General features: G+C 35.8%; 3 protein-coding genes across 3 annotated transcripts; all 3 read right to left on the reverse strand.

The window, feature by feature from the left end:
* Positions 1-1,648: 1,648 nt before the first annotated feature.
* Positions 1,649-3,797, reverse strand: LOC145635113 (cytochrome P450 CYP82D47-like). The gene is made up of 2 exons (XM_081686399.1): positions 2,871-3,797; positions 1,649-2,369 (listed from the first exon to the last, which is right to left on the reverse strand). The coding sequence occupies exons 1-2, from the start codon at positions 3,795-3,797 to the stop codon at positions 1,746-1,748; spliced, it is 1,551 nt and encodes a 516-aa protein (XP_081542525.1). The 3' UTR covers positions 1,649-1,745.
* A 2,199-nt stretch (positions 3,798-5,996) lies between these two features.
* Positions 5,997-7,257, reverse strand: LOC145637140 (uncharacterized). The gene is made up of 5 exons (XM_081688638.1): positions 7,240-7,257; positions 7,010-7,153; positions 6,612-6,918; positions 6,230-6,522; positions 5,997-6,170 (listed from the first exon to the last, which is right to left on the reverse strand). Exons 1-5 carry the CDS (start codon positions 7,255-7,257, stop codon positions 5,997-5,999), a joined length of 936 nt encoding a protein of 311 aa, XP_081544764.1.
* Positions 7,258-17,723: 10,466 nt separating this feature from the next.
* On the reverse strand, positions 17,724-19,799 carry LOC145635114 (cytochrome P450 CYP82D47-like). Its single transcript, XM_081686401.1, has 2 exons — positions 18,876-19,799; positions 17,724-18,344 (listed from the first exon to the last, which is right to left on the reverse strand). Exons 1-2 carry the CDS (start codon positions 19,797-19,799, stop codon positions 17,724-17,726), a joined length of 1,545 nt encoding a protein of 514 aa, XP_081542527.1.
* Between the last annotated feature and the right edge of the window lie 1,705 nt (positions 19,800-21,504).

Genomic DNA, 21,504 nt, shown 5'->3' on the forward strand with positions numbered 1-21,504 from the left:
ACCCCGACCACCACCGCCCCTCCCCCAAGCCTCGCCGCCCTCCCCTCCCACGCAAAAACCACCCCTAGCCCCGCAAAACCCTAGCCCTGATCTCTCTCCCACCACCCGCGAAACCCTAGCCGCCCCTTCCCCTCCCCTCATCGCCCACCGATAAACGCGCGCCGCTCAAAACCCCCTCCCCTCGCCGCCCAAAAACCCCTGGCCTCCCCTACCTCGAAAAACCTCCGAAAACCCTAAGGGAGGTTTTTCGAGGGTGAGATTCGTCGTTTTGGGCCCAGCGAGTGGTGGGGGAGAGTTTGCTAAGGGCGGCGAGGGGAGGGGGAGGGCCGGCGAGGGGTTACGTTGCTGGGAATGATGAAAACCATATGAATTGTGTGGTGGTGTGGTGGTTGGGGTGGTGGTGGTGTGGTGGTGGGATTGATTCCCTTGTTTTAAAAACAAACAACAAAGCAAAAAAAGGGTATTTTCATTCCATTCTTCTCCTTTCCCTTTGTTCATTCCATTCCGATTCCCTCGTGTGAACCAAACGACCCCTTAGTTAACAAGTCCACTAACACCCACTAACAATTAGTTAACACATGACTAAATTAATTTGACTAATTCTAAATTAAACAAACTAAGATATTTATCCTAAAGCTAAAGAAGCTAATTAACCACAAACTTGAAGCACTAACTTTAACACACCCGCTATTTACAAGGCTTAGGAGTTATTGATTAATCTATGCCACACCCCTAAGGAAAGATTTTGATTTATTTGAATGTCACTTATTTTATTGTTTTTTTTTTTTTGTTTTTTGATATTTTATCCGGTTCACCCTTTGGACTAATCCGAATTCGGGGATCAGTTATGGGTGGTTAGGTTCAGGTCTCATCCCAATTGTTGTTGCGGGAGATCGAACACGAGTCCTCCCTACCAAGTGTAGTCCCAATCACCACTACACCAGAGCCAATTGGTTCACTTATTTTATTGTCACTCTGTCTATATGCAACTGCACAAACTTTTAAAAAAATCCGGTGTACAATAATTATTGTACATCCATTACAAAGATAGCTAAAAGTTACCTCTGAAATGAATAAAAGTTACCCCAATATGCATAAAAGTAACCCAATTCAAATAAAAATTATCTACACTTTATTAGTAAAGAATCACATTTTAAATGACTAAAAATCAATTATTAGTGATTGAATGTAATTAAATTACCTTTATAAAACTTTTCTTGTTGTCTATTTATATAAAAATTGTATTATGTTTAAAGTTACCCAAAAACAGGCAAAAAGTTACCCTAAAATTAACTAAAAGTTACCCTTATACAGCTCTATGTACACTAATATTAGTGTAAATCGGATGTATACAAAGGTTTTTGATGCCACTATGGGCATAAGCGCACAACCAAGCCTTTGAAACCTTTTAAGTGCTAGGCTACTTAGATAGGAGCTGCAAGCCGGTGAAATCTTGTGAAAATTATTTAGGTACTCTGATGGGCAAAGATCGAGTTATCTAAGAAATATCTTCAAAGTTCTCAATGATCAGGAGTAAAAAGAGAGTCTAAGCTAGTTTTATGTTCTATACTTCTATTCCTAAACATTTGAAAGTAATCTAATATTCTACATTTGAAAATAAGTTAGTTTATACATGATACATGGATGAAAATCTTAAAAGACCAATTAAGCAAAAATATACTGTGAAAGTTTACGAATATTAGCAGTTTAGTACACTAATGATAGGACATACACAATAATAAATATCAATTATAAAGGTTTTTAGGTTGGCGATGCCTGAGGATGACTTCAAGTGGTGTAACTTTGAGGTTGGTTATTCCAAAACCCTCAGTCATATCGACAGGTTCATCCGATGGAATCGAGATGTCAAATCCATGGAGTAAACTAGCTAGTGTAAACTGTATAACCGCAAGGGCGAATGATATACCAGGACAGATTCTCCTTCCACTTCCAAAGGGCATAAGTTCAAAATTTTGGCCTCGAACATCATACTCTTTGTGAGTTGTGAGAAACCTTTCAGGATGAAAAATTAAAGGGTTTTCCCAAACTTGAGGATCTCTCTGTATTTTGTATAGATTAACAAAGAGCTGTGTACCAGCTGGAATACTGTAACCGCCGACAGTGCAGTCTGTGATGGCTTCTCGAGGGACTGAGAGTGGCACAGCAGGATATAGTCTCATAGCCTCCTTAAGAACTGCTTGCATGTAGACTAAATTCTTGAGGTCTGATTCTTCCACTTGCCTTTCTTTTCCTACCACGGTGTCGAGTTCAGCTTGAGTCCTCTTCAGGACATCTTTATTGTTGAGTAGCAGTGACAGTGCCCATGTTAAGGTTACTGATGTAGTGTCTACTGCTGCTAAAATCATAGCCTACCAAGTAGAAGAGTAATATAACATATCATAATTATTTTACTACGAGTATTGATCATTATATCTGACATTAGGAAGCAATATATCCTTTCTTGGTTAGTAAAATACCAAGTATGAATTAGTCAATAAACACAAATGTTAAATTGTTTCCAGGTTGGAAACTTATTAATTAACAATTAGATAATATTGTTGTAAAACTTATTCATGTTAAATTTTCCAAATTATACCAAATTACCAAGCAGTTGAGTTGTCATCTCTGAATTGTAGACAACTCTGAAGAATTTGTTCTTACCTCGTTATGAAAGTCTCAAAATTACTTCAAATCACAGACCACATAAGCTCAATTCACAACATGATCCTCAAATAATGAAAACATGCTGTCAATATCTTCTATGTTTTTGTCGAAAGATTAGACTAAGTTTATTTAAGAATCCATCATATACGCTTAATACTGAAACCAAATTTGAAAAATGAGTAAAAACTAAAAATAAAAGTTCTTACCGTGCAAGTGGCTTTAACGATTGTATCAGTTTCGAATTTGGAAGTCGTTTCCTGTCCTGTCTCGAAAATACCAAGCATCACATCCATGAAATCTAGCTTTCCTTGTGCCTCTTTGGAGCTTCCTCTGTTTTTACGCTCGTCCAACCACCTTTCGACTATATGATCAATCTCTTTTGCAACTTTCTTCATTTTGTTCTCGTACCCTCCAATATCAAACCACCTCAGGAAGGGCAGCGCATCAGCAGGGACAAATACAGCTGCCAACTCGAAGAAATCCCTGAATACCTTCAGACACTTGTTATATTCTTCTCCTTGGTAACATTCCTTCATTGACTTGCCCGAAATTAATCTTACAATAGTGTTCATACTTACATCAGTAAACCATTGTTTCATGTCAGTTGATTCAGACCTTACATCTGATATACTCTTCATGGCTGATCTTACCTCAGAGACCCTGACATTTTTAAACATCTCTACTCGATGGTTTGACAGCAGCTCGATAGTAGTAATCTTACGAATCTCACGCCAATATTGACCATATTGGCTAAACCCCAACATAGCACCATTGTAAGCCAAGTGTTCTACAAAGATTGTTTGGGGACGATTTAAAAATACCTTGTCATTGGTGCCGCCTAAGCACTCTTTCGCCATCTCTGCTGTGCTCACGACCAAGGCTCGTTGTACACCGAGCTTAATCATGAAAATTGGACCATATATATCTGCTAATTTCCCCAAGACTATGTGAGGTAGTCCTTTCATAAGATGAAGATGGCCTATTAAAGGCCATGAACTAGATGGTTGAGGGAGTTTTCCGTTAGTATCCGCCTTTTGTTTTCGTCGAAACAGACAGTAGAGAAATAGTATTAAGGCAAGCAAGCTTGCAGCTTCAGCAGAGAACTGAATGGGTAGTCCAAATTTAACTTCCATTTGCATATATTTTTTTTTTTTTTTTTTTGGTGTTAAACTGAGAATATGTGTCACAAGACTATGATTTTGTTCTTTCTGACAAATAATCAATAAGATTGTTCTATGTTTGAAATATAGAATTCCTTGTTTATATGCTTATGATTTTTAGTTATTTTTATTATGTATTAGCCAATGATGTTTAGTTGCTGAAGAAACATCTTTAAACATGATCATGCTTGTACTTTGTTTCTTTTAAATAGCAAATTAAGATTATTGGCATTTGTATTGACTTTTGTTTCAGCGTGATAAACGATTAGTAATAAATTACAACTTGTAAAATTCATTTAAACAGTAGTGTAACAAATACTTTAATGCATTGCCTCTTCCTAAAATATCAGATAAGATTAGATCAGGGAGAAATATGAGACATGGAATCGCACATTCAAGCAAAATAGATATGCTAATTATTGGGTCATTGTACTGGTCTGAATTGGTCTAATTGGGTTGGATTGGTCAATTATGATTTGAGTCATTTTAAACTATTTCACCCATCAAAATAAATTTCAAACCGGATCACTTCAAGTTTTTGTTGGGTATGGCATGTTGTAGGGTATATGGTGGGCCAAGTGGCATATATGGATGAAAGTAATTTGGTTTAAAACTAGGTCAAACTATAAATCAAACCAAATAAATAATATAGTTCGATTTAAAAAAAAATACGGTACAACTTAGTTTGGCAAAATAAAAAATACGACTTACGGTGTGGTTTCGATTTTAGGTTTAGAAAAACCAAAAACCAAACTTTAAACCGAAATTTAGGCCCAATATCTTATACACCCAAAGCCCAAACCCCATTCATATAAATTATAAAGTGGATCAGTTCATTTTATATTTCGGCATTTTACAATCCCTTTGGTTCCGCGGGTCTAGTACCTTTGAATTTGCAAATTTGTGTTAATTTCAGGCCCAATACTTTGTAGGAAAATTTTTCAGAAAAAACCTTTTAAAGCATTCTTTGTTAAAAAAAACCACTACGATCAGTTTTTTTGTTGAATGAAACCCGAGTCCTCTTTTCTGGCATTGACCAAGGATTCCAGCCGTTAACTCCCTTATTTTCCTACTTGCAGCCTATAGTAACTACATTTTCCCTCGTTTTTTTTTTGTTTCCCTTATTTCCCTCCTATATATAGTGTAAAATCACTTAAACCCGAATTTAGGGCAACTTTTCCCCCAAAATCAGATCAATTAATAGGCAAAATAGGACTCTTCATCAAATTCTTTCACAGTTGTATTCTTCAAATCTCTAATTGCGTTCTTCTCTTATCCTAATACCTTTGTTTTTTTGTTTAATTTTGTAGGTAAAATGGTGAATTGCGGATGTGGTTTTCCCTATGCGAAGAGGACCTCCTGGACTCATGAAAATCCGGGAAGAAGGTTCGAGGCTTGCAAAAAGTACAACCACGACACCGGATAAAGAGGTTGCAACACTAGCTTTCAAATGGCTGGATGAGGAGCAAACAGAGTGGCAGCGTGAGGTGATTAATGTGTTACTTGCTGAGAGGCATAGGAGGGCAACCGAGTTGACTATTGTGAAGGCTAGACTTGCTTGCCTTGAAGATCACAATATTCTTCACAGGGGAATGCAAAGAAGCTCTATTCCAGAGATGTTGGGGGTATAAGCTAGTTGTCTTTTGTGTTGTTGTCTCTGTGTTTGTTAGTGTGGTGTTGATGAAAATATTTGGGTAGTTAGAATGCTAGGGCTGCTGGTTTGGTAAGTATGTAGGGGCTAAAGGTTGGTCAGTTGTTGATTTTAGCTAAGTAGACTATGCTATTTTGGTGGGGGGGTTTAAGTTAATTGAAAAGCTAAGAATGTGGTGTATTTTGTACCCCTTTATATGAAATAAAAAAACAAGCTTTTGGTATCAATCATTTTTTGGTTCATGTTCCTTACTTACTCCTTTATTCTATTTGATTAGTGTTATAAATAACCCAAAAAAGAGCAAGCAAAAACAGCATATTTAAAGCTACAAGAATCTGCAAATCACACATAACATTACACAACTTGATGTGATCATAAACAGATCTCCACATCATGAGTTTGTTCACAAAAAATGAGTTTCAAGTAGCAATATTGTTAAGCTTGGTAAAGCAAAAAGTAGCAACATTGTTCACATAAATTGTTTTACCAAAAAATAAACATGTTAAGCTTCATGGCAATATTCAATTAGCATTCTGGGTCCCATGTGGTGCAGACAGTGAGATAGACTGATGTGAAGCTTGGGATGAGGTAGCTTCTGCTGCTTGCCCTGCTACTGGTTGCCCTAATGCTGCAACTTTCTTTGGTCTTCCTGGAGGCCTCTTTGGCTTCTCAACAGGTGGGGTTGGGCACTTATTCTTGTAATGCCCCAACCCACCACAGTTAGAGCATTTGTTTTGCACCTTTGCCCTCTCACATTCTTCACTTTTTTCTCTTCCGTAGCTTCTTTCTTTCTCTTTTTAGTTGAAGGCCTTCCAGGTAAGTTTCTGTGAGCAGGAGGTAATGGTCTTGGATAAGGGGTGACTTCCCATTGTGGATGACCTGACATTGCTTTAAAGGTTGGAGCATATGTCTTGGTATATGTCTCCACATGATAAGCTGGGTGGATGAATTGCTCTATGTCAAGCTTTCTCAATTGAATACAAGCAAGTGCATGCCAGCAAGGAATACCCATAAGTGTCCATCTATTGCAGCTGCAAGCTTTGGTTTCTAGGTTGACAACATAAGTTCTGAGTCATCACATTTAAATTCCATCAAGTCAGCTTGAGTAACCCTCATGTTGGACACTTGTTGCAAACCTGTATGCACAAACTTCAAAACAGTTGGCATTATCAAACCAGTGAAATGCTTGAGCCCTTCTTTTTTTGCAAAGAATCTTCCCATAACATATCTTCTTACCCACTCCATCAGTTTCAGAATAGTCTTTGTTCTAGCTTCTCTCAAAACATTGTTGAAGCTCTCACAACAGTTGTTCAAGAGCATTCCTGACTTGGAGTGAGAGCTGAACTTGTGTCTTGACCAATGAGTAGGTGGAATGGCATTTAAGTAGTTGTATGCATCTGCACTCAGCTTCTTCATCTGTTCCATATGCTGCTTGAAATGATGCTATTGGACAACCAAACAAAACAATACATAAGTTAGAATCTGGGAACAATTTTGCATATGTAACCAAACAATACTACACTATGCCATGTACCTCTGTGGTTGACCTTGCAGCTTTCCAAAAATGCTCCTTGTAGACAGTCCCAGGGAATTTGTTCTTGAAATTGCTCCAAATGTGCCTACAGCAGTACCTAGTATTTGCATCAGGTATCACTGTAGCAAATGCATCCAATAGACCCTGTTTCAAATGTTCCAGCAAGCAATAACCATACTTAATTGGATTATAATATGAGAATTGGACTGACTTGTAAGCAACATAACTACCTTTTGCCTGTCACTCATGTAAATGAGTTCATCAGCTTCATGAACCCAAGTGACAGTGTCACAACTGATGTTATGTCCTTCCATAGTAGCTCTAAAAACCATGTCCAAGTCTCTCCATTTTTAACCTCAACTACTGCCCAGGCTACAGGGAAGATGTTGTTGTTTCCATCTTTCCCTACTGCTGTCAAAAGGATGCCTTGATATGCCCCCTTCAAGTGAGCACCATCCACTCCGAAGATAGGTCTGCATCCTGCCATGAATCCCTGCTTGCAGGCTTGCAAGCACACATATAACCTCTGGAATACAGGCTGGGGGTTCTGCACTCCATCTACCTTCACAACAGCTGTACTACCTGGGTTATACTTCAATATGGCAGTTGCATAATCCCAAACCTTCTCATACTCTAAATCAGCATCCCCAAAAATCATCTTGAAAGCCCTCTGCCTAGCATACCATGCTAAGTAGTAGCCTATTTCTACTCTACACTCTCTTCTTGCCCTTTTTATGAATGCACCTAACTTCCATGTGGGGTCATCCCTCCAGTCTTCAAGGTACCTCTCAGCTAGGTACTGTGAAGTTATCTTTGAGTTCTTATGTTGGTGCCCACATATATGCTTAAGCCTTAAACTCTTAATTTCCCAAGTTGCCTCACCTTTTAACTTTCTGCAATGTATCTTAAACCTACACTTTCTTTTTTCCTTACATGTACATTCTAAAATCCTAGCTCTTTTCCAAGGACACCCACATCTATGAGCACAATATGCACTCACTCTTTGGTTGTTGTTGTGTAGAAAATAGTAGTCATAACCATGGTCAATAGCATGATATTGTAAAGCCCTCCTCAAGCACTTGTTAGTTGAGAACTTCAAGCCTTTAGTCAACACCACTTTGCCCTTGAAATCAACCTCTAGGTTGAACTCAGGATACACTTGCCCCTCATCATCTAAACCTACCTCACTAACAACTTCACAATCTGAATCCACAATGTCCTCATCATTCCCAATCTATAAACCATCCTCAACATCATATCCACCATCATCAGCTACAACTGCATTTAACAGACCCCCTAAACTCCTAGTCACCCTCTCTTGTATGTCATGATCTACAAACTCATCAAACAAATTATCATCATCTTTGTCCTCATAGTCATTCTCACTTATAGCATCATCTAGCTCAATATCCTCACCCCTTGCTAACTCCTCACCCCCTGGTAACTCCTTAGTTTGTTCTGCCTCACTCAAGTTTGTAGTTTCATAAGCACTGACCATCAACTGTTGATTGGCTATTTTTGGGTTGGTTTCTAGCAAAGTAGACAGTGTAGGAAGGACCCCTAAATCTGGAAGAACAGGAAAGCTATTGGCAGAATTGGAAGGGGTACTTATGTCAATGATTTGAGTGGGTGGTTTTTTGGTTGCAGAAAAAATTGGAAGCTTTGTTGTTTTGGAGGGGTGAACATTTTCAAAAACTGTTTAGTGAAATGAAGCTTGAGTACCAGGCAGCTCAGATCTAGGGTTTTTAGTTTGGAAGTCATGCTTTTCATGTGTTTGTGGACCCCCCTCTACATTATTTAATGACCCACTAACCTCATTACTTGCCATCTCACTGCCTTTCTCACTTGTGCTCTCACTGTCTGTGTAAAAACCAACATCTGACCCATAAATTAACCTCCTATTAACATCATCCACCTTCTCTGCATGCACAACATATAGGTGATAAAAGCCATCATTCTCAGGTGCTTCAAGAAACTCGATCTGCTATGTCCTTATCTCCCCCTATTCTAGCCTCCCAGTGTGTAAAGAACATCCCTTTTTCCTATACCAAATTTCCCCAATCTCATCAAAGCCTAAATCAGACTTAATCCAGTATGCAAACTCAAAATAGCAAACCTCCTCCACATTCACACGCAATGCTATCCCCCACTTTGTTGGGTCTACATTTGGTTTCCTCTCATAAGTTGTAGTGTTTTTCTTAGTCACAAAATGACCACAATAGTACATCCTAATGTTAATGGGTTCCATGAATTTAAATCGAGGTTCAAACACATTCACTCTACCATTAAACCTGACAAACACAACAACAACAACAAAATTCTAGAAATTCAATATTCTGGGGCAAAAATTTCACAATTCCAATCAAATTAAAAGCAATCAAAACAAGTTTGCATGTATCATTTCAGCCAACACAGGTCAAAATCAACGAGCAGATCAGGCAACACCAATTAGGTTAATTATGTTTGAATTACGCTGATTTTTAGTGATATAATCTACCAATTGACAAGCAAATTGCGCAAATGAAGAACATACCTGGGTTTGTACTTCACTACGTAATTGGGAAACTTTGATTTGCGTCCAAGCTTTGTCTTCCTTCGTCCTTTACCCATTGAAAACAGTAAAAAAAAAAAATAATTTAGCAATTTTGCTTGTCTTGAATGAAGTAAAACCCCAATTTTTCTTGGCAATTTTCGAGTTTAAAAAGAGATTACTTTACACTTACCTTATTAATGGCGAGCAGAGAGAGAGAGAGAGAAACACAATTTGATGTGATAATTTAGCAGAGCATTCATGGAGGAGAGGAGAGAGAGAGAGAGAGAGAGAGAAGGAATACATAGTGATTAAGTTGGAGGGAAAATTAGGGGAACAATTAAAAAGGGGAGTGTAAATAACAAAACAAAGGGCAACAAGTAGGAAAATAAGGGAGTAAACGGCTGGAATCCTTGGTCAATGACGGAAAAGAGGACTCAGGTTTCATTCAACAAAAAACTGATCGTAGTGGTTTTTTGTAACAAAGAATGCTTTAAAAGGTTTTTTTCTTGCAAAATGAGCCTTTTAAAAGGTTTTTTCTGACAAATTTTCCTACTTTGTATTTATGAAATCATATCCAAAAAAATTACTAATCAAAGCCCAAAACACTAAGCCCAAAAAAAAAAAAAAAAAAAAAAAAAAAAAAGGTGTGGTTTATTTTGGACCTAATAGTAATATGGTGCAGTGCAATTTAAAAAATCTCAAACGTATTAATATGGTTTGATTTCGTTTTGGGTTGTAAACCACACCGCAGATCGAGCTTTCACCATAGTAGCACAAAAGGCTAAGATTAACAAAATATCAGGGCAGGCTAGCACCCTGAGTGACAACTTAAATCCCTTTTTGAGGGCCCACCTTTGTGAATTAATTTTTTTCAAAATTTTAAATTTTTTTCAATAGATAAATATGAAAAGTATTCAGCAAATCATCTCCTATTTATTCTGCTTTCTAGTTATACATAAAAGCTAAAAAACACATGTAAAGTGTGTGTGTAAAATATAAGAAACATATATATATATATATATATATATATATATATATATATATATATATATATATATATATATATATATATATATATATATATATATATATATATATATATATATATATATATGCTTCTCTTAATTCTAATAACAAAACAATATATATAGTGGTATAGAATATGCAAATTAAAAATTAGTCATAAAAAAAATAAATATTACTCCCTCCGTCTCAAATTACCCACAACGGTTTGACTTTTTGCACTATTCACACATCTTCCTTTGACCATTTTTTTTAACTATTGCTCCCTCTGTTTTAAAATACTTGTTTCATTTCTCTTGAACACGCATGCCGATATTAATCTTTGATCACTAATATCTTTAATTATTAATAAGTATAAATTCTAACAATTGAAAATTAATAATCTATTCATTTAGATGATTCCACACAAGTACCCACAAGACTATTTTTTTCTTATGTATAAATCACAAACATTAGTCAAAGTAGGATAAATGAATAGTGCAAAAAATAGAAATGAAGCAAGTATTTAAAAACGGAGGGAGTATATGAAACTCAATGTAAGCATATAGGATGTTGTTGGGTCTATTTTAATGTATAGTTTCTTAATATAAACTTTTTATAACTTATATAAATATATAATAAAATATATCAGCAGTCAAACATGTGCATCGAAAAACGTGTCAAGTCAAAATGTTGCAAGTAAACTGGGATAGAGGGAGTAATAAAAAAAATTATAAAAATTAAAACTATTATTATTTAAATCATTTATAAAAAAAATATTATTATTAAATTGTTATAAAAAAAAACTAGGCACTTAAGATATTTTTTTTTTTTAAATTCCGAGCTCAATTCGGATCCTTAAGTGCTTAAATGGCCCCTAAAACCTTAACCGAATATTTTTCATCACGCAAACCCATGAAAAAGTTGGATCGGGTTGCAATTTACAATTACTAAGAACTTTTGGGTTGCAATTTGCATTTTATTTTTTAAATAGCTGCAATTTGCAAAATACAAAATTCAATGGCTGCTATTTACAAATTTTCCAAATACATATTTCGTGTTAACCACCAAATAAATATTTAAAATCTCATCCTAGTGGAGCCCATCGACATATTTTTCCTTTTTTTGTACATCCATTATATTCTCTCAATTCTTATGTACAATTGCATTTTACTCAACACGGTTAAAAAGGGTTAGGGAAAAGCATTAAGTAGCTGTCAAAGGAATAAATTGAGATTTTTTTTTAGGATGCCCCCCGATTACATTCATCGAAGTTTACCTTCGACTACATTTGAATTCGATTCGGGTCGCACGTACACTTGGCCTATGATGGGTGAGTTTTCTAATAAGGCTTTTTGCATACGATGAGATACAAATTCAAGAGCTTCCTTAAGCGACGTCAAGTTTTTAGCACTTTAGCTGTCAAATTACACTAAATTCATTCTCATTACTAATATAAACGGATTTAAAATGGGTCGTAATCCCTTAAGTTGTTTATCACTTGAGCCAACTCTTTACATAATTTAAAAAAAGGTTGTTGTATTACTAGCATTGTTCATCAATAAGAAGCCCCCAATAATTAGTAACGCTGACAATTCGGGTATTTCGGATTGGGTTTGAGTCAGGTCAACTAAGGTCAGGTTAATTAATTCGGGTTAATAGCATTACCTATGCGGGTCAGGTTAGGGTCGGGTCACACTAGATCATACATCCTATCGAGTTTAGGTTGATTCAGATCGGGTTGAATTTGGGTCAGATTCGGATCGGGTTAAATTTGGGTTTCAACAGTTATAACTAGGGATGTCAGTGGGGCGGGTCAAGTAGGAGACCCGCCCCAATGGGGCGGGGATCACTACAAAAAAATGTCCATATAGAAACGGAATTCTAGCGACGGAATTTTATCCGTTTCTAAATTAGAGACGGAATCAAAAAATCCGTCTCTAAATTAATTTAGCGACGGAATTTAAAAATCCGTTTCTAATTTAGAAACGGAATTAAAAATTCCGTCGCTAAATTAGCAACGGAATTGAAAATCCGTCTCTAAATTAGAAACAGATTTTTTTTCCGTTGCTAAATTAGCAACGGATTTTTTTTTTCCGTTGATGAATCTAGCAACGGATTTTTTTCCGTTGCTAAATTTAGAGACGGATTTTTTTTCCGTTGCTAAGTTAGCAACGGATTTTTTTTTCCGTTGCTAAGTTAGAGACGGAATTTTTTTTTCCGTTGCTAATATGAGCAACGGATTTTTTATTCCGTCTCTAGATAATTTTTTAAACTAATTATTTAAAATATTACATTAGAGACGAATTATGTAAGTTAAATTCATCTCTAAACTAGAAACGGATTTTCAAATCCGTCTCTAATTTAGAAACGGATTTTCTAATTCCGTTTCTAAACTAGAGATGGATTTTAAATTCCGTCTCTAATATTTCTTTCATTTATTATCAATTATGTGCGTAAAAGTAAACAAATAATATTTGATATAGTTGGTAAGAGTATCAATATTTGACATTGAGGTCACGGGTTCGACTCCTACTAACAGTAATATTGCGATTGGAGATTCAAGGAGCGTTACATGGAAAGCCGAGTCGGGTTGACCCGAGTGAGGTCGACCCAAATAGCAGCTTTTTTTTCGATTCAAAACATTTTTTCCGTTGCTGAATCTAGCAACGGATTTTTTTTTCCGTTGCTGAATCTAGCAACGGATTTATTTTTTCCGTTGCTAAATCCAGCGACGGATTTATTTTTTCCGTTGCTAAATCCAGCAACGGATTTTTTTTCCGTTGCTAAGTCCAGCGACGGATTTTTTTTTTCCGTCTCTAAATTCATTTAGCGACAAGGTTTTTACCAACGGAGTGATTCCGTTGATAAATCCGTAGCTAGCTATGTCCAGCGACGGATTTTTAGCAATTAGCAACGGATTTCACCTGTTGCTAAAAGGCCAAATTTTTGTAGTGGATGGGTCTTGGTTTGGCGGGTGGTGGGGCGGGGATGGAGATAAAAACCATACCCGCCATGGGTGATGGGGCGGGGGTGGATTTTAAGTTGTACCCGCCCCGCCCCACTTTGTACCCGCCCCATCCCCACCTCATACCCACGTCTGTATATCTTTAAAAGCAAAATTATATACTTCTATACTATTTTATAAAATAATTACGTGAAATAAAATATTAATTATAATACTTTATACTATACTTATATTATAAATAAAAAGGTGTGTAATTTTAAGAATGTTATTATTATTATTATAATTCGTGTTAATTATGTAGGATTGTGTATTTGAGAGAAGGAGATTAAGTGGGTCTTGGGTGGGGATTAGGTGGGTCTTTGGTGGGGATGAATATCCAACTGGGGGGTGGGGCGGGGATGGTTTTGGAGTTGTACACGTCGGGGCGGGGATGGGGATGAATATTGGACCCGCCGCGGGGATGGGGATGAATATTGAACCCGCCGCGAGGATGAGGATGAATATTGGACCCGCCGCGGGGATGGGGATGGGTATGAAAATGTTAGGAGGGGATGGGGATGGGAAGGCCAACATCCGACCCGCCCCGCCCCATTGACATACCTAATTATAACGAGTAAGGGTCATTCATAGGTTCAGGTCGGGTTTGGCTTAGGGTAACAATTTGCGGGTTCTATTCAAGTTGGGTCACGTTCGGTTCTAGTATTGAAACCTTGGGTTAACTCAGATCTCGGGTTGGTTTCAGATTTGGTCATTTCATGTTCAGATTCGGGTCTTAAATACTTGGTTTAAGTCGGGTTTAGAGTTGGATTTAGACTTTCAGATTGGGTCATATCGGGATCGGGTCACCATAATCGAGTTGGGTAAATTTTTGGTTCGGGTAAGCTTTTAACAACTCCATTTCGGGTCACCACTTTCTCGTGTTTGAACAAGCTTGGTCATGATCGGGTTCATGTAAATTATTCGGGTCAGATTATCATCGGGTTTAGTTATGATCATATATATTCGGATAAGATAAAAAAGTTTAGTGTAATAAGGTAAGATAAATTTAGAATATATTGTATTCACATTTTTTTTTTATTTATGCTTATTTTAGTGTAAATAATTTCAGGCTAGTTCAAATTCAAGTTAATAATTACAGTATAAATATTTTTAGATAATACTCCATATATTAAACTCATATAGATTCGAATAAGATAAGTTTAGTTTAAATAAGCTAAGATAAGTTTAGTTTAAATAAGCTAAGATAAGTTCATACTCTATTATATTCAAATCGATTGTGTTTGGTAACTAGCTTATTTGAGCAAAATTAGGTTATTTGATCAATATTAGCTTATTGACTGTTAAATAAGCTAATTCAAAGTGTTTGGTGGGAAGCTTATTTAAAGAGCTTATTCCACTGAATAGTCTCTTTTTTAAAAAGCTCCTTTTAGGAGTTTTTTCAATTAGGTTATTCAATTCTTATGGTGAAATGACACTTATACCCCATTTAATTAAAAAAAAAAAAAACCTATATGAACCACCTACCCCTCAATTAGCTTATTGGTCATTTCACTTAATCAATCACCTTTAAACAATCACCTATTTACCAAACACTTTTCTACAATATGCTAATAAAATAAGTTAATCAAATCAGTTAATATAATCAGCTAGTTAAAATCAGCTAACACAATTAGGTTCAACTTTTAGCTTCAGCTTTTCCCCAAACACGACCATTATTTCCGCTTAATTTAGAAAAATAGCTAAGATAAGTTTATACTCTACTTTATTCAACAAGTCGAGTTGATTTTCGGGTCAAGTTAGTAATAGATCAAGTTGAATTTAGGTTGGGTTAGTTATAGGGTCAGGTTGAATTCAGGTCGGGTTAGTAACAAGCTGGATTATATTTGGGTTTTAACGGGTTAAAATAGCTTTGGGTCAATCTCGCTTCTGGTCAAATTCAGTTCAGGTCAATAATTTATTGGTTATATTCAGGTTGGTTCATCTCCATATTGGTTTATATGTTCGTTTTCGGGTCTCAAATACTCGGATTAACTCTGGTCTAGGATTGGTTTCAGGTCGGGTCATATCGGGTTCGACTCACTATTTTTACGAGTTCAAACAAGTCGATTCATAATCGGATTCGGGTAAATTTTTCGGGTCGGGTCAGTTTTTGAGAGCTCTATTAATTAGGATGATTGATAAACAATCATTAAATTTGCATAGTTTTGTGATTAACATTACATGTAACATAGATATTTTACCCCCAAATCTATTAACGCCCCTAGGCTGTAGCAGTTTTACCTTTCCACTTGAAATAACTATGGTCTTGTTTGGAAAAAAAGCTGAAAACTGAAAGCTTATTATGTTAGCTGATTTTATTAATTGATTTGACTAACTTATTTTATTACTCCGTAGCTTATTGTAGAAAAGTGTTTGGTAAATAAATGATTATTTAAAGCTGATTGATTATATGAAATGACCAATAAGTTAATTGTGGGGTAGGTAATTCATATAGAACTAGCCTTTTGGCCCGTTCAATGCACGTGTTCTTATCTAGGTTATTTCATATGTAGGTATTTTTTCAATAGTTGAAACTTTTGATATGAAATACGAAGTAATTGTTTCATTGCTAAAACTTAAAAGGAAAAAAAAAAAAGAATGAGGATAGAACTGTGGAAAAAGATAAAGAAATTTATTAGATACATATATATACATGAAGATTTTAGGATATGAAATGACATATTGGTTTAAGTTATATTTTAAGTCTATTAGTTGAAAAGACAACTTTTATATAATTCAATTCATATGTTTATGTGATGTATATTAATTGGTTCAACTTTATTTTATTACGATGGAAATGAAACACTTCATTTTCTTAATTGAATTTGCAAGTTATAGAATGTATAAAGACTTAAACAAAAAGATCAAAAGGGGTGACATGTGTCATATGTGGTAGTGAGTGACTTGTAATGACATATGTCATATGAAAAATTATGGTTTGTGTTTTTAAATACTAAGTATAGAGTATAGATTTTTAATTAAGTGGGGGTATACATGTCATTCACCATAAAAATTAAATAAGCTAATTGATAAAGCTCCTCTTAAAAAATTAAAAGCTTATTTAGTAGAGTAAGCTTTTTAAATAAGCTTTTCACCAAACAACTTAAATTATTAGCTTATTCAATAGTCAATAAGCTAATGTTGATCAAATAATGCAATAAGCTAATTTTGCTTAAAACTAGTTACCAAACACAGACGTAAATGTCATTTTTGGCCTTGATAAACAAAGGCTTATAAAACTTGTAATTTCTCCATTGTTCAAAACAATTACAAACAGACAAAGGTTCCTGCCGCTGCTAAGAAGTAAGAACAAAGCTCCTACAAGCAAACAAAATCGTGGACGCTAATTTGTTCTGATGGGATCACCAAGCTCGGATTGTCCTCGACAAGGTAGTGTGGACACGAATTCAATTCACTTGTTTAGTTGTTTGATTTATTTATTATTTTACATGTTAGTTGTTTGCTTTACTACTATACAATTACAGGTTTACGGCTCATTTTAAATCAGTTTATAAAAGTGGTAATGAGGATTAATTTACTATAGTAACATACTAATGTATATGGTGCGATCATACCAGCACTAATGCACCAGATCCCATCAGAACTCCGCAGTAACAAGAGAGTGAGGGATAGCTCAAGTGGTTAGAGTTCCCCTCCCGATTCCAAGAGATCTTGGGATCGATTCTCATTCCCCGCCCTTGTGGCTCTCTAAACACCAAAAAACATACTAATGTATATTGCAATCTCCAAATTATCAATAATCATTACCCTTCTCAAACACACAGGTTAGTAATTGATTCGTTAATGTAAGTAGAATACATTATTATTAATTTATCATTTGGATGCTATTTGTTGATACTTTATTATTGTATTGTAGATTTCTAAATAATATTGCAGACAGAAACCATATAATAAATAAGTACTGAAGTATGTCAGTCTTAGATCAGTTTCATCATATCCTTCATTCACTGCTATTAGTGGATGTTGGTTGATTCGTTAAGGGCGTCCGAAAACAGATTTTATAAGAAAGTATGCCATCTTCAAATGACCAAAATATGCAGCTTAATGTAAAACATAAATTGTAGTAAAATTTAAAACATAAATTGTCCATATTAATACATAGTAGTTCAGGACATACAAAATGGTATGCGAATGTAGATTAATGAGCAACCTTAGTAAAGGTTGGAAGGAAGGCGATGGGTGAGGATGACCTCGAGTGGTGTAGTTTTGAGGTTGGTTAGTCCAGAACCTTCAGTCATGTCAACAGTTTCACCCAATGGAGTTGAGATGTCAAATCCATGGAGTAAATTAGCTAGTGTAAACTGCAGGACCGGAAGGGCAAAAGATATACCAGGACATATCCTCCTTCCACTTCCAAAAGGCATAAATCCAAAACTTTGGCCTCGAACATCATAGTCTTTGTGAGTTGTGAGAAACCTTTCAGGACGAAATTCCAATGGGTCTTCCCACACTTGTGGATCTCTGTGTATCTTGTAAAGATTAACAAAGAGTTGTGTCCCAGCTGGAATTTTGTAACCACCAACGATACAATCTGAAATAGCTTCCCGAGCAACTGACAGAGGTGCAGCAGGGTATAGTCTCATAGCCTCCTTAAGAACTGCTTGCAAGTAGACCAAATTCTTGAGGTCTGATTCTTCCACCTGCCTTTCTTTTCCAACTATCGTGTCTAGTTCAACTTGAGTTTTCTTCAGGATATCTTTATTGTTGAGTAGCAATGATAATGCCCATGTCAAGGTTATTGCTGTGGTGTCTGTTGCTGCTAAGATCATTGCCTTCCAAGTTCCAAGTACAAAGAAAATGTTAAATGTTTTAAAATTTATCGAAAAAAGAGGGTTAAGCCAACGATACAAAAGAGGGTTAGGAATGGCCCATTACTATCTCACTAGTTATTATTATTCCTGACATTAAGCAGTATTTCTTGGTTAGTAATGTATGGATTAGCTCTAATATCACTTTGTTTTGATATTATTTCATTTTTATCAATGACCTGTTACAACTACTAACAACTGTACAAGACTAGCTCTTTTTCCCAACGTAAAATAAGTTCCATTAGTGGCTATTATAGCTTAGTTCATAACTAAAAGGAAATGACCTCAGATTAGAAAAAAGCTATCATGAATACATGTTTTCAGTATCATATTTGTTTCCTTTTGTCATAAAATTTTCAAACATTTATCAAGCACTGATATTTCATGATATAGAAATCAATTTGGTTCATGTAGCCGACCCCACTTATGGGATTAAGGCTTTAATTGATTGATTAATTGAGAAATCAATTTTAATGCATACATTAAAGTTCTTACCGAGCAAGTGGATTTGATGATTGCATCTGTTTCATACTTGGAAGGCTTTTCCTGTCCAGACTCGAAAATACCAAGCATCACATCCAAGAAGTCCAGCTTTCCTTGTGCCTCTTTAGAGTTTCTTTCTTTATGTTCATCCAACCACCTTTGAACTATATGATCAATCTCTTTTGCTGCATTCTTCATTGTTTTCTCGTACCCTCCAATATCAAACCGCCTCAGGAAGGGCAGTGCATCAGCAGGGACAAATGCACCTGCCATATCGAAGAAATCTCTGAATGCCTTTACACACCTATCATATTCCTCCCCTTGGTAAAATTCCTTCAATGACTTGCCTGAGACTAATCTTACAATATGGTTCATGCTTATATCTTTAAACCATTTTTTCATGTCAGTTAATTCAGAGCTACCAACTGATAAACTCTTCATCGCCCATCTTATCTCAGATATCCTGACATGTTTAAGCATCTCTACCCGATGGGAAGACAATAACTCAACAGTGGTAATCTTACGCATCTCACGCCAGTATTGGCCATATTTGCTTAAGCCCAACATGACACCATTGTAACCCATACGTTCTACAAAGATTGTATGAGGACGGTTTAAGAATACTTTGTCATTGGTGCCACCAAAGCATTCTTTCGCCATCTCTGCCGTGCTTACAACCAAAGCTCGGTTGACACCAAGCTTAATCATAAAGACTTGACCATATTTATCCGCTAGTTTTCCCAAGGTTATGTGAGGAAGCTTTCCTAGAATATGTAGATGACCAATAATAGGCCATGAACCAGCTGGCATGGGAAGTTTCTCATTGGTGTCATTTCTCTTTTTTCGTCGAAACTGGCAGTAGAGAATAAGTAATACGGCAAGCAGGCTTGTAGCTTCAACCGAGAGCTGAATTGGTAGTCGAAACTTAAATTCCATTATGTTTCACAGCTTTTTGTGGTGGTGAACTGAGATGTGTGTTTCTGGTTTTTTTTTTTAAGACTTCAGGAAGATAGTTCTGTGATAGGATTCTTCATATTATGGGATTCTTTAACTCTGCTAAATTTTGCCTTCTTTGAAAAAACTCCAAAACTAAATTATTGGCGTTGGACTTTCGTTTCCACTTGTTTTTACAGCAAAAAAAATGTGTCAAACTGTAGCCTGGGCGAATAAGCTAAGCTAGAAAAGGATTGATTACTATAGTTATGTTCACTGCTTTCTTTTTCTTTATTCATATTATTACCTTTGATATCCCTCTTATTTAACAAAGAGAAAGGTAAATTTTAAAAATATTATATATTAAGGCGATTGTATAACAGTATAAGAAATGATAATGACTATTTTTTACGTTATGTATAATTTACCAATATTTACCAAAGTAGAGGTATGTGGATAGTGCAGAGTGAATGGGTAAATTACTAAATTAAATAAAGCTGAGTGAGTACTAGTAATATAGTGTTAATACATTTAAAATGTGCTATTTCAATAACTTTAATGAATTTTGTTAATATCCATTTCTTGCCAATTGGAAGTTTGATAGTTTGATGACCACAAGACTTGCAGAGTCATATTTCAACATGGCTCGGCTTAATTTTATTTCTCGTTTTAGACCCCATTTGGTTTGGTGTAAAATGTTTTCATGAAAATGATTTCTCATTTTTTTTTTCTTTATTTGATTTTAACCTAAATGTTCTACATAAAGTTTCTTAGGCCGGCTTAATAATACCTTATCATCCGTACCATAGCACTCTTTAGCCGTCTCTGCTGTACTAACAACCATGTGAAACCTAGCTTGATGATAAAGATTGGACCATATTTGTCTGCTAATTTTCCAAAGGTTACATGAGGAAGTTTTCCTAGAAGTGGTAGATGGCCAATATAGTCCATGAACCAGATGGTTCCGGTGTATTAAATTTGGTATTGTTATCGTTCTTTTTCCATCTTACTAGGCAGTAAAGGACTTCTGGACTAGTATGAATGCAAGCACGCCTGTGGCGGCTTCAACCGAGAGCTTGATGGGGTTGTGAAACTCCATTCAAAGCTTGTTTCTATTTGGTTTAGTTGTCTGAAACTCTGAATTTAGATTTTTGTTGTTTATTTTTTACAGTCTTTAACAAAAATGTGCAATTCTAACCACAGCGTAAGAAAAATCATAGTTGGTGGATGATAAATTTTGAAGATTTGTTTTTCTTTAGGTGATTTGATTTTCAGTGGGGTTAAATGTTGGTGATTTACTTGTACTTTTTCTGAAAACCATGACATGATTTGATAACAATTTTGGATATACGTTTTCCCTTGCATTGCTGTCAGCCTGTCATGAATTGCAAGTGAGCATGCGTATATTTAGATTTTTTTTTTTTTTTTTTGTTTTTTTTTTGAGATTTGACATCAATCAATCAATCAAAATCCCATAAGTGGGGTCGGCAACATAAACCAAATTTGATTGTTTTGTGTAATCATAGACAAAAATCTTCCTCCATCTCTTACGATCTAATGTCTCATTCTCATGCAAACCCAAAAACTTTATATTCTTCTAATTCCTTCCAATTAAGTCATTTTCAATCTTCCTTTCCCTCGTTTAACCCCTCCATGGTCTCACCCTTTCACTCTTTAATGCCGGTGCACCCTCGGGTCTCTATCTTAC

This window comes from Chenopodium album, chromosome 6 (genome assembly GCF_948465745.1).
Source record: "Chenopodium album chromosome 6, dcCheAlbu1.1, whole genome shotgun sequence".
In the NCBI taxonomy this organism is placed as follows: Eukaryota; Viridiplantae; Streptophyta; class Magnoliopsida; order Caryophyllales; family Amaranthaceae; genus Chenopodium; species Chenopodium album.

Bases quoted from the DNA above. Each gene is read 5' to 3' on its own strand.
- LOC145635113 (XM_081686399.1), bottom strand. From the start codon at position 3,797: ATGGAAGTTAAATTTGGACTACCCATTCAGTTCTCTGCTGAAGCTGCA. The intron at 2,370-2,870 runs GTAAGAACTTTT...TCTACTTGGTAG, and splicing joins TCGTTAAAGCCACTTGCACG to GCTATGATTTTAGCAGCAGT.
- LOC145637140 (XM_081688638.1), bottom strand. The intron at 6,919-7,009 runs GTACATGGCATA...GTTGTCCAATAG, and splicing joins CTGCAAGGTCAACCACAGAG to CATCATTTCAAGCAGCATAT. The intron at 6,523-6,611 runs GTTTGCAACAAG...TTGTCAACCTAG, and splicing joins TTTGAAGTTTGTGCATACAG to AAACCAAAGCTTGCAGCTGC.
- LOC145635114 (XM_081686401.1), bottom strand. From the start codon at position 19,799: ATGGAATTTAAGTTTCGACTACCAATTCAGCTCTCGGTTGAAGCTACA. The intron at 18,345-18,875 runs GTAAGAACTTTA...GGAACTTGGAAG, and splicing joins TCATCAAATCCACTTGCTCG to GCAATGATCTTAGCAGCAAC.